Source organism: Mobula birostris, chromosome 12 (genome assembly GCF_030028105.1).
Source record: "Mobula birostris isolate sMobBir1 chromosome 12, sMobBir1.hap1, whole genome shotgun sequence".
NCBI lineage: Eukaryota > Metazoa > Chordata > Chondrichthyes > Myliobatiformes > Myliobatidae > Mobula > Mobula birostris.
Window position 1 is genome coordinate 14,444,868 of NC_092381.1, and position 13,168 is coordinate 14,458,035.

At 43.1% G+C, this 13,168-nt stretch overlaps 1 protein-coding gene across 1 annotated transcript in view; it reads right to left on the reverse strand.

Moving 5' to 3' along the window:
* The window catches only part of ak5 (adenylate kinase 5), a 70,806-nt gene that overhangs the window by 56,667 nt on the left and 971 nt on the right, over window positions 1-13,168 (reverse strand). The window contains exon 2 of the mRNA XM_072274802.1: window positions 5,090-5,276. Coding sequence (XP_072130903.1) covers window positions 5,090-5,276 — 187 coding nt within the window. The remainder of the gene's footprint in view (window positions 1-5,089; window positions 5,277-13,168) is intronic.

Consider the following 13,168-nt stretch of genomic DNA (forward strand, 5'->3'; position numbering starts at 1 on the left):
TCTGGATTGCTGCCTGTGTCACATGCCAGTGAGGGTAGGAATAGGATGATTTGGCAGGTGAATGCGTGGCTGAGGAACTGGTGCAGGAGCAGGGGTTCAGAGTTATGGATCACTGGGATGTCTTCTGGGGAAGGTATGACCTGTACTAAAAGGGTCGGGTTACACCTGAACCCAAGGGGTCCAATGTCCTTGCGGGCAGGTTGGCTAGAATTGTTCAGGAGGGTTTAAATTAATTTGACAGGGGGTGGGAACTGGAGTGATAGTGCTGAAGAAGAGGTAGTTGGGTTACAAACAGAGGCAATGTGGAGCGAGACTCCTAGCAGGGAGAGGCTGATGACAGGGCAAAATAGCAGTCAACAGGATAGATTGCAACATAAAAAGGGTGAATACAGGACAAAAGGTGTTATATTTGAATTTGTGCAGTATACGGAATAAAGTCGATGAACTTGTAGCACAGTTACAAATTGGCAAGTATGATGTTGTAGCCTACAATCATGACTGAAAGAAAATTATAACTGGGAGATTAATGTCCAAAGATACACATTGTATCGAAAGGGCAAGCAGGAAGGCAGAGAGGTTGGTGTGGCTCTCCTGGTAAGAAATGAAATTATTTCATTAGAGATAGGTGAGATAGGGTCCAAAGATGTTGAATTGATCGGGATAGAGCTAAGAAACTGCAAGGGTAAAAAGACCCTGACATGAGTTGTGTACTGACCCCAAAACAGTAGTAAAGATGTGATCTACAAGTTACAGTGGGAGATAGAAAATGCATGCCAAAAGGTCAATGCTACAATAGTCATGGGGGACTTCAATATGCAGTCGATTGGGAAAATCAGGTTTGTGCAGGATTCCAGGAGGGGGAATTTCTAGAGTGCCTACCAGATGGCTTTTTAGAGCAGCTCATGGTTGAGCCCACTAAGGGATCAGCTATTCTGGATTCAGTGTTGTGCAATGAACCAGAATTGATTAGAGAGCTTAAGGTAAAAGAACACTTAGGAGCAAGTGATCATAATATGATCGAATTCACCCATAAATATGAGAAGGATAAGCTAAAGTCAGATCAATCAGTACTATAGTGGAGTAAAGGGAATTACAGAGGTATGAGAAAGGAGCTGGCCAGTATTGATTGGAAAAGAACACTGGCAGGGATGACGGCAGGGATGACAGCAGAGAAGCAATGGCTGAAATTTCTGGAAGCAATTCAAAAGGCACAGGATGTATACATCCCAAAGAGGAGGAAGTATTCTAAAGGCAAGATGACACAACCATGGCTAACAAGGCAAATCAAAGCCAACATAAAAGCCAAAGAGAGAGCACAGAATAGAGCCAAGTGTGAAGTTACCATTACTAGAGAAACTGAAAGGTCTGAAGTTTGTTAAGTCATTTGGACCAGATAACATGCACCCCAGGGTTCTGAAAGAGTTGGCTGAAGAGATTGTGGAGGCATTAGGAATAATTTTTCAAGTATCACTAGATTCTGGAATGGTTCTGGAAAACTGGAAAATTAAAAATGTCACTCCACTCTTCAAGAAGGGAGCGAGCCAGTCAGTCTATCCTCAGTGGTTGGGAATATTTTGGATTTGATTGTTGGAGAACCTTATCTGACAAATCTGATGAAATTCTTTGAAGAAATAGCAAGCAACACAGACAACGGAGAATCAGTTGATGTTGTGTACTTGGATTTTCAGAAGGTTTTTAACAAGGTGCCACACATAAGATTGCTTAACAAGCTACAAAGCCCATGGTCTTACAGGAAAGATTCCAGCATGGATAAAACAGTGGCTGATTGGCAGGAGGCAAAGAGTGGGAATAAAGGGAGCCTTTTCTGACTGGCTGCTGGTAACTAGTGGTGTTCCACAAGGGTCCGTGTTGGGACTAATTCATTTTACATTATATGTTAATGATTTGGACGATGGGATTGATAGCTTTGCTGCTAAGTTTGCAGAAGATAAGAAAGATGGAGGAGCAGGTTGTCTGAGGAAATAGGGAGACTCCAGAAGGACTTCGACAGATTGGGAGAATGGGTAAAGATATGGCAGATGGAATAGTGTCGGGAAGTGCATGATAGAAGAAATGAAAGGGTTGACTATTTTCTAAATGGAGAGAAAAAAACAACATTATGAGGTGCAAAGGGATTTGGGAGTCCTTGTGCAGGATTTCCTAAAGGTTTATTTGCAGATTAAGTCTGTGGCGAGAAAGAATAATGCAATGTTAACATTCAACTCAAGTGGACTAGAATATAAAAGCAAGGATGTAATGTTGAGACCTTATAAAGTACAGATAAGGCCTCACTTGGGGTATTGTGAGCAGTTTTGGGTCCCTTATTTTAGAAAGGATGTGCTGACACTGAAGAGAGTTCAAAGGAGGTTCACAAAAATGTTTCCAGGATTAAATGGCTTGTCGTATGAAGAGCATTTGATGGCCTTGGGCCTGTATTCACTCGAATTTAGAAGAATGAAGGGTGACCTCATTGAAATCTATTGAACGGTAAAAGGCCTTGATAGAGTAGATGTGGAGAGGATGGTGGGAGTGTCTAAGACCAGGGGACACAGCCTTAAAATAGAGGGGCATCCTTTTAGAGCAGAGATGAGGAGGAATTTCTTTAACCAAAGAGTGGTGAATCTGTGGAATTCTTTGCCACAGGCAGCTGCGGAGGCCAACACTTTATGTATATTTAAGGCAGAGGTTGATAGATTATTGATTGGTCAGGCATGAAGGGATCAAGGGAGAAGGCAGAAGACTGGGGCTGACAGGAAAATTGGATCAGTCATGATGAAATGGCAGAGCGGACTCGATGGGCCTAATGACCTAATTCTGCTCCTGTATCTTATGGTCTTGTGATGGATGCTGCTTTCTTAAGGCAGTGCTCCATGTAAATGTACTCAACGTGAGGCCACTTGTTGTGGTGGACGGAGGTGTATTCGCCACTTCCTGTCGCTTTTTACCTTCCTGGCCACTGGTGTTTCCATAGCAGGCCACAATGCAACTTGTGAGCAGGAACACTCTGCGTATTACAGATGGCCAGATGCTTTGCTAGAGTGCTTGACATTTTACAACTCTTTCAACTCTGACCTTTACTTTCTTTTCCTTTCAGGGGGATCTAGGAATCAACTTTATTTGGCATGTACTAGGCATGTATTAGACAGTAACTGTGGTGTGTTGTCAGGGTGAGACAAGCAACAAAATCAATATTCAACAATTATTAAAAATAAAGAATGATATAAAAATGAAGTTAGAGGTTAAATGGCAGATAAGGAATAAAATCTGCATAAATACATAAATACCAGCATATATTTACAAAATAAGCAGCATTATAAAAGCTGGATTTAAGTGTTTGCACTGCAGTGGAATGCAATGAGAGTGGTAATAGATAGAGGGGGTGGGGTGGGTAGCTAGAATGGTTGATCAGATTAACTGGGGGAAGAAACTTTTAAGATGACATGATGATTTTGATTTAATAGCCCTGTAGCACTTTCTAGAAGGGAGCTTTTGGAAAAGGCAGTTTGCAGGGTGGGTAGTGTTCACTTTCTCAGCGGAACCAGAATAATATCACATTCAGCAAACACTTTCTGTTATTCATATTTTATGACTTTTTATGCTGAAGTTGATAATGCAGCCACTGTGAAGCATCAGTGGGGCTTGGTCATAGGTATCTTATAATAGCTTGGGCTGGGGCTGGATGGAACGACAGTTTGAAACCCAACATATCGTACAGAACCGAGGCTCACATAGAGGACTACAGCACAGTACAAGCCCTTCTGCCACATTTTTGTGCCAACCTTTTAACCCACTCTAAAATCAATTAGCCCTTTCCACCTACATAGCCCTCTATTTTTCTATCATCCATCTGCTTATCCAAGAGTTTCTGAAATGTCCATAAATGTATTTGGCTGTATCACTACCCCACACACCCACCACTCTGTGTCAAAACCCCACCTCTGTCATACCTTCTATACTTTCCTCCAATTATCTTAAAATTATGTCTCCCGGTATTAGCCAGTTCCACCCTGGGAATAGTCTCTGGCGGTCCATTCTATCTATGCCTTTTATCATCTTGTACACCTCCATCAAGTAACCTCTCATCCTCCTTCTCACTGGAGAGATACACTCTAGTTCTCTCAACCTATAAGACACTCTCCAATTGAAGAAGCACCCTGGTAAATCTCCTCTGCGCTGTCTCTAAAGCTTCAACGTCCTTTCTATGATGAGGTGACAAGAATTGAACACAATATTCCAGTTCTATGAGCATTCCCCAAGTCCAGGAGAGATGAATGGGAGACACCAGAGACCACAGGTGCTGGAATCTGGAGCTATAACCTAGCTGCTGGAAGAGCTCAGTGGGTCAGGCAGTATCTGTGGAAAGATATTTCAGGTCGAGAACCTTCATCTGGACAGAAAGGATTGCAATTCACTAGAGCAGAAGTTGGGGTAATATGTTTTAATATCTCATGGGAAAAAAGATCCTCAGACAGAATAGCCCTCCCACAGTACTGCACTCAAATGCCAACTGTAGCAGAGTTGGCCTATTAGAGTGTGACTTGTTGACCAAGTGGGCAACAAGCCTCAATTTCTACATCAGACATTGGACAGTTACTCACTTCTTCCTCTCTTGAGCCCCCTACTATCAGGCAGAAGGTATGTAGCATGAGGGCAGGACTGTTAAGATGTGAAAGAGCTTCTTTTCCAAGGCCACAAGACTACTGAACTTGGCCTCACCACACATGAAGTGGCACCAGTGGTATACTGATTATTTTTTAAACGCATGTTGTAAATCTTCTGGAATATTTTATTATTTGTTAATTTATTTGTGGTAATATTATTTACTTTCTGTGTTGTGTGCGAGTTACGTGTACTATGTTGTGCTCCTTGGTCCAGAGGAAAGTTGATTCGTTTGGTGGTATAAATGTATTCAGTTGAATGACAATGAACTTGAATTCACTGAATCTGGTGAATTTTCAGTGGTTGCATGCAATGAGAGGAAGTTTTAAACTGAATGAAGAATGGAGCTAAGAGGGATAATAAATCAGCCATGACCAAATAGGCTAAGTGGCCTAATTCTGTTCCTACGTCTTATGGTCAAATCATTTACCATTCCTGAAAAGCAATCTCCGGTTCTGGCAGCCGTTGAGAGGGGGCAAGGTCCTCTTCTCCTGAGCGACAAAGGTGTCCCATCGTACTTTGTCTGGTCCACCGAGCTCCTTCACCCTCTTCAAGCAACCTTGCAGGAAGTCAACAGGGTCGTCAGGCCTGTGATACATCAACCCAGTGAGCATACTCTGCACGGAAGGAATCAGAAGATATTGCTGAGTTACCACCACCAACACTAGAACTGCCTTGGAAAACCACCTCTACATAAGTTAAAACAGAAAAGGTCAGTCAGCATCTGTGGAGAGAGAACCAGCAGCTGTGAGTCCCTTCATCATAATGGGGTAGGAGAAAAAACAAGTTAGATGTAGAACATAGAACAGTACAGCACAGTGTGGTGCTTCAGCCCATGATGCTGTTCTGACCTTTCAACCTAACCCATAACTAATCTAACCCTTCCCTCCCTCACAACCCTCCATTTTCTTTCAACTATATGCCTAAGAGTGTCTCAAATGTCCCTGATGTATCTGCCTCTACCACCACCCCTGGCAGCACGTTCCAGACAGCCACCACTCCGTAAAAAACAACCTCTGAAATCTCCCTGGAGCTTTCCTCCCACCACTTTAAAAAGATGCCCTCGGGTATAGGCCATTTCTGCCCTGGGGAAAAGTCCCTGGCTATCCAGGCTAACTATGCCTCTTATCATCTTGTACATCTCTATCAAGTCACTCTCCCCCTCCTTCATTCAAAAGAGAAAAGCCCTCGCTCGCTCAGCCTCTCCTCATAAGACATGCTCTCTAATCCAGGCAGCATCCTAGTAAAGTTAATTTTCAGTTGGAGAGACGATGGGGAAGGAGGGATGCATATAAAAATGGGGAAATATCTTTGATGGGGTGTGAGTACATTCACTCCTGTGCCAATTACCTTACTTTATACTTCATTGTCGCCAAACAATTGGTACTAGAACGTACAATCATCACAGCGATATTCGATTCTGCGCTTCCCACTCTCTGGATTACAAATATTAAATATTAAAAATAGTAAAAATAAGTAAATATTAAAATTTAAATTCTAAATCATAAATAGAAAATAGAAAGATGGAAAGTAAGGTAGTGCAAAAAAACCAAGAGGCAGGTCCGGTTATTTGGAGGGTACGGCCCAGATCCGGGTCAGAATCCGTTCAGCAGTCTTATCACAGTTGGAAAGAAGCTGTTCCCAAATCTGACCGTACGAGTCTTCAAGCTCCTGAGCCTTCTCCTGGAGGGAAGAGGGATGAAAAGTGTGTTGGCTGGGTGGGTCGTGTCCTTGATTATCCTGGCAGCACTGCTCCGACAGCGTGCGGTGTAAAGTGAGTCCACGGACAGAAGATTGGTTTGTGTGATGCGCTGCGCCGTGTTCACGATCTTCTGCAGCTTCTTCCGGTCTTGGACAGGACAACTTCCATACCAGGTTGTGATGCACCCTAGAAGAATGCTTTCTATGGTGCATCTATAAAAATTAGTGAGGGTTTTAGGGGACAGGCCAAATTTCTTTAGTTTTCTCAGGAAGTAAAGGCGCTGTTGGGCCTTCTTGGCAGTGAACTCTGCTTGGGGGACCAAGCCAGATCATTTGTGATATTGACCCCGAGGAACTTAAAGTTAGAACCTAAATTAGAATCAAAGGTCCTTCGTCCACCACCCCCTTCTCACTAGGATCCACCTAACAATGTTTTTCAGGGATTCAGGTTCAGATATGTTAATTCAAAGATTCAAAGTACTTTTTTTTTAAATCAAAGAATGTATAACTTATACAACCTTGAGATCTGTTTGCTCACAGGTAGCCTCAAAGCAAGAAACCCAAAAGAACCCGATTAAATAAAAGAAAAAAAAGACCAACACTCGATGTGCAAGAGGAAAAAAACCCACAAATCATGCAAACTACAACATTTTGAACCAAAATGATTCTTCAGATCCCATCCCCGGAGCAGCCCAGAGCAGGCCCAAAGCCTCGGTATCATTCCACCATATTAGCGGGCACGGAGCACAGCAGCCAGGGCAGTCTTCATAGCCTCAGTGCCATGGAGAGATGAGTGATCATTGTGCAGAACAAGAGAAGTCAGCTCATGCCTCAGATCCCAATACCCTGACTTTCCAGTCCTTCAGGGCTGGTGTTCAAATTGACTGAACAACAGAATAGCGAAAGGCTCCGGTGCTCTGGAGAGAGGAGGGAACATTGCAGGGAGCGAGTGAAATCGGCTCTCGCCTCCGATCTGGGTTGATGTTTAAATTGTCTAAACAGTGGATTGTACCTCACACCAGGACCTAGCTACTGTGAAGAAGTCAGGGTCTAGGCGACACCACCTGGCGGCTCACTCTGGGCCCAGTCCAAAGCCTCTCTCAAGCTCTCCAAATCAATTTGGTGCCCAGAGTGATCCACACCTGGGCCAGTTGTATGGGCATCGGAACTCCATCTGCAATGATTCTGCAACACACCATCTCATTTCCTGAACTCGCCTCGCCATCTCTCGCACTTTCACTGTTTGTGGTGATAATTTAGCACAATTTACCACAGAAAAGGGATTTTTCGTTATGTTTTTTGGTCAAATTTCTTAACTTTTTAAACTACCAGTGAGCTGTCGCACGTGTTCTGTAGTAGCATCTTAACCAGAAATATTGCTGTTACTCACACGAACATTGAAAAACACAGTGAAATGCTTCGATTTCATTAACAACCAACACATTTAAGGATGCACTGCAGGCAGCTCGCAAGGGCTGCCACACATTCTGGTGCCAAGACAGCACGCGCACAATGCTCGCCAGAATCAATCAAGCTCTGCCTTAAATACACACAATGACCTCAGCTCCACAGCAGCCTGCGGTAATAAATTCCACAAATTCATCACCCACTGGCTAAAGAAATTTATCTGCATCTCTGTTTTGAAAGGGCGTTTCTCTGTCCTGAGGCTGTGCCCTCTTGTTCTAGACTCCCCCACCATGGGGAACATCCTTTCCATATTTACTCTGTTTAGGCCTTTCAACATTCAAAAGTTTCAATAAAATCCTCCCTCGTCCTTCTAAATTCCAGCAAGTATATACCCAGGGCTTTTAAATGTTCCTCATATGATAACAATTTCATTCCCAGAATCATCTTTGTGAACCTCCTCTGAACCCTCTCCAGTGCCAGCACCTTTTTGGGTCTCATTCTTCAGTACTGACCCAGAACTCCAGGCTCTAGCTCCTTGCCTGCCACCTTTTTATGCCGGCTATCACCCCTCTATCTTTCCAGTCCGGATGAAGGATCTCAACCCAGAATGTCAACTATCCATCCCTCTCCTTGGATGGAGTCCGGCCCACTGAATTCCTCCAGTATCTTGTTTGATGCTCCTTTACCAAGCTCTACTAATGGAGAGAGAGAAACTGAACTTGCACAGGTAGATAAGCCGCAGAAGTTACCATTCTGATAACAGTCAGTTATCTAAACTTACATAAGCTTCTATTCCCTGCTGAGAAGACTGCAGTGTACTCAGACAGAAGATGACGCGTTGTTCCTGAAACCTGTGTGTACTTACTCAAGCCCATCACCCTACTGGGGCCACTGACAGCAGCCCGCCAGTGTCCCCTATCCTGGGTTAGTCTTTCTTATTGTCCCCCATTTGCAGGCATCTTCGAAAATTCTTCCTCTCTCAAGGAAGAGTCTTTTTGGAGCTGCTGTTGGCATCACTATAGCTCTGGGTTTTTACGGCATGGAATTGCTAGACCAATGCCCAACCCTACTCCTTTCACAGCTGGGAACGAGACTGTCCATGACAGAGTTGAAGCCTGTATGTGGCCTGGTTGTAACAGTACAGGAGACCAGAGCCAGAAAGGTCAGAGGTGAATTTAAAGTCATGGACAACAGCAAGCTCAGGGCCACACCTGCAGACTGAAACTCGAGTCTCAGAATGTGATGATTCAATCTGCATCTGGTTGCTCCAAACAACGTAACCACTAAATGCGGTTGGATCAGAAGAAGTGATTCACTGCTTCACCAGGATGTCCTGTTGTGTCCTTGAACAGTTGGAAGGAAAGAAAGGGAAATGAGGGATGTTGCAAGGGGAAGTACTATCAGATGGGTGTAGTTGTCGGGGCTGGAAAAGCAGTCTAGGAAACTAGGATCAAGAGGAAACTTGCGTCTTGTGGTGGATTCTTTTCAGAACCGTTGGAAACCTCCACCTGCCTGGATGAGTAGCTGAGAAACTCAGCATCATCTGGATCATTTAAAATCACTCTGGTATGTCACAAAAACCAGCAAATGTGACTAGCTTAGATAGGAATGTTGGCTAGCATGGACCAACTTGGCTGTATGACTCTATAGGTGTGTAGTGGATATTGACTGGCTTCATCACAGCCAATGCCCTTGAGTGGAAAATCGCACAAAAAGTAGGGTAAAGCCCTCTCAACATCTACATGAAACATTGTCGCAGGAAAACAGCATCCATCATCAGGGACCTCACAGCCCAGGATATGCTCTCTTCTCGCTGCTGCCATCAGGAAGTCAAAGTCAAAGTAAAATTAATTATCAGAGTACATACATGTCACCACATACAACCCAGAGATTCTTGTTTCTGCAGGCATACTTAGCAAATCTACAGAACAGTAACTGCAGGATCAATGAACAACAAACTGCACAAATGCAGATATAAATAAATAACAAGCATGAAATAACAAGTTTAAGAAGTTCTTAAATGAGTGTAGTTATCTCCTTTTGTTCAAGAGTCTGATGGGTGAGGGGTAGTAACTGTTCTTGAACCTGGTGGTGTGAGTCCTGTGGCTCTTGACAGCAGTGAGAAAAGAGCATTGCCTGGGTGGTGAGGATCTTTGATGATGGATGCTGCTTTTCTATGGCAATGTCTCATGTAGATGTGCTCAACGGTTGGGAGGGTTTTACAGGAAGAAAGTACAGGAGCCGCAGGATTCACTCCACCAGGCTTAGGGACAGTTACTACCCCTCCACCATCAAGCTCTTGAACCAAAGAGCCTAACTTCATTCAGCTTCACTTGCCCCATCACTGAAATGTTCCCACAACCAATGGACTCACTTTCAAGGACTCTTCGTTTCATACCCTCAATATTTATTGCTTATTTATTTATTATTATTTCTATTTTTTTATTTACCGAGTTTGTTGTCTTCTGCACTATGGTTAAACAGCTTGGTGCAGTCTTCTATTGATTCTGTAATGGTTATTGTTTTATAGGTATATTGGGTATGCCCACAAGAAAATGAATCTCAGGGTTGTACATGGTGACATATGTACTTTAATAATAAATTTACTTCGAACTTTGATCCTATGATTCAATCCATACACACACACCCCCTACAAATACACTGCGTATGCTGACATATCCCTGGGCATAAACAGCAAAAACTAACATAGCCCTGGGTGCAAGCTGAATATGTTGATAATGTGCCTCTGGACACAAACTGAATGTATCAACATATCTTTGCATAAGCTGCACATACAACACATTCAGTGCTCAACAAGACAGGAGGCCACTTGCAAATACTAACACAGTCCTGAGGGTCCCGTTCACAAAATGCTCCACTGCCAAAACCCACTGAAATTGCTCCTGAGGCCCTTTGCAAATTTTTACATACCTTTTTGTCATCAAACAATTAATACTAGAATGTACAATCATCACAGCGATATTTGATTCTGTGCTTTGCGCTCCCAGGAGTACAAATCAATAGTAAATATTAAAAATTTAAATTATAAATCATAAATAGAAAATGGAAAGTAAGGTAGTGCAAAAAAAAAAACCGAGAGGCAGGTCCGGATATTTGGAGGGTACGATAACTGTTCAGCAGTCTTATCACAGTTGGAAAGAAGCTGTTCCCAAATCTGGCCATACGAGTCTTCAAGCTCCTGAGCCATATTCCCACCTCAAACAAATTGGGAGAAACATAGAAATACTTAAAGAGAAAAGGAGGAGAGAAATACCTTACACAGTACCGACAAAGACACAAGAGATTTTCTGCAGGTGCTGGAAATCTTGAGCAACACCCATAAAATGCTGGAGGAAGGAATTCGGCAGGTCAGGCAGCGGCAGTGAAAGGGAATAAACAGTCCATGTCTTGGATCCTTTGTGAGAAACGTCAGAGATAGTTTTGTTTTACACAGAGTGGTGGGTGTGTGGAACATGTTGCCTCGGGTGGTGGTAGAGGCAAGCACATCAGGAATATTCGAGACTCTTAGGTAGGCATGTGGATGATGAAAATAGAGGGAAATGTAGGAGGGAGGGGGTAGATTGATCTTCCAGTAGGTTAAAAAGTCAGGTCAACGTTGTAGGCTGAAGGGTCTGTACTGTGCTGTAATGTTTGATGTTTCATGTTCTGCAGACACAGCCGGACGTGCTGAGTTATAGAGTCATAGAAAAGTACAGCAAAGAAACAGGTCCTTTGGCCCATAAGTCCATGCCAAACCATTCAGACTGTCTAATCCCATCAACCTACACCTGGACCATAGCATTCCACACCCCGCCATCCACATTCCTATCCAAACTTCCTCTAAACATTGAAATCGAGCTCGCATGCACCACTTGTGCTGGCAGCTCGTTCCACATTCTCACCACCCTCTGAGTGAAGATGTTTCCCTCGTGTTCCTCTTAACCCATGACCTCCAGTTATAGTCCCATCCAACCTCAGTGGGAAATGCCTGCCTGCATTTACCCTATCTATACCTCTCATAATACCTCTATCAAATCTCCCCTCAATCTTCTACATTCCTAACCCATTCAGTCTTTCCTTATACTGCAGGTCTTCCCGTCTCAGAAATGGCTGGATTTCCTCCAGCATTTTGTGTGTGTTGCTTAGTATTAACATCACTCACTGTAACGAGCTGAGAAAGAGCTGTCTAGTAGGATATATTATCATAATTCTTGGGAAACAGAAACATAATAAAGCTCAGTGTGGGACTAGACAACCTTTTGCAGTAAATGTCAGGGAAGATGAAGATGTGAAGGATAACTAAAAACATGAAGAGTCTACTCTGGGCCACCTGGCAGTTCAATCTTCTGTTCATTTATAATTAGGCACTGGGAATAATGCTGAAAAACTATCACTTTCAGTACAAGAAAGGAAATTGATACAAGGCTTATCACAAGATTAGTGTCCAAAGCTGTTTACTGTCAATATAACATTTTTCTATCAGACAGTAAAAAATGGCTGTGTAGGAGGGAAGGATTAACGAGGCTCCCAATCTGGAGTCCATGGACACCTTAGTTAATGGTAGGGATCCATGACATAAAAAAGGTTGGGGACCCCTGGGTTAGATTGATCATAGGGAAGGTTAAAAGGTTGGTACAACATCCTGGGCCAGAAGGTTTTATTGTTCTATACTCCATGTTCTATAGAAGTTTAGCCACTGTTGTAATGTAGTGAACAATTGTGGCCAATTTTCACACAGCATGATTTCAGTTTAATTTTTAATTTTGTGATGTTGGTTGAGGGATTGGTACTAGATCTTTTTCAATACATAGTCATGGGATATTTTACCATTTGACAGAGGTGGTGTTTTGCCCCAAGACTTCCTATCTTGACCATCTGTGTCTCATGCATTAGAATGTGATCCTGCATTATAAAGTTAATGACAATAGATTGTGATACCCAGCAAACACAAACCTTTGTATATAAATACCAGTTCATATAAATGCAGAGGAGATTTACCAGGATACTGCCTGGACTTGTCTTATGAAGATAGTTTGAGCGAACTAGGGCTTTTCTCTTTGGAGTGAAGGAGGATGTGAGGTTACTTGACTGAGGTGTACAAGAAGATAAGAGGCATAGATTGGGTGGATAGCCAGAATTTTTTTTCCTCAGGGCAGAAACGGCTAATATAAGAAGGGCATAATTTTAGGATGATTGGAGAAAAGGACATCGGGATGTCAGTAAGTTCTTTACACAGAGTGGTGGGTGCGTGGAACATGCTGCCGGGGTGGTGGCAGGGGCAGATACATTAGGGACATTTAAGAAACTCTTAGATAGACACATGGATGAGAGGAAAATGGAGGGATATGTAGGAGGGAAGGGTTAAATTGATCTTAGAGTAGGTTAAAAAGTTGGCCACATA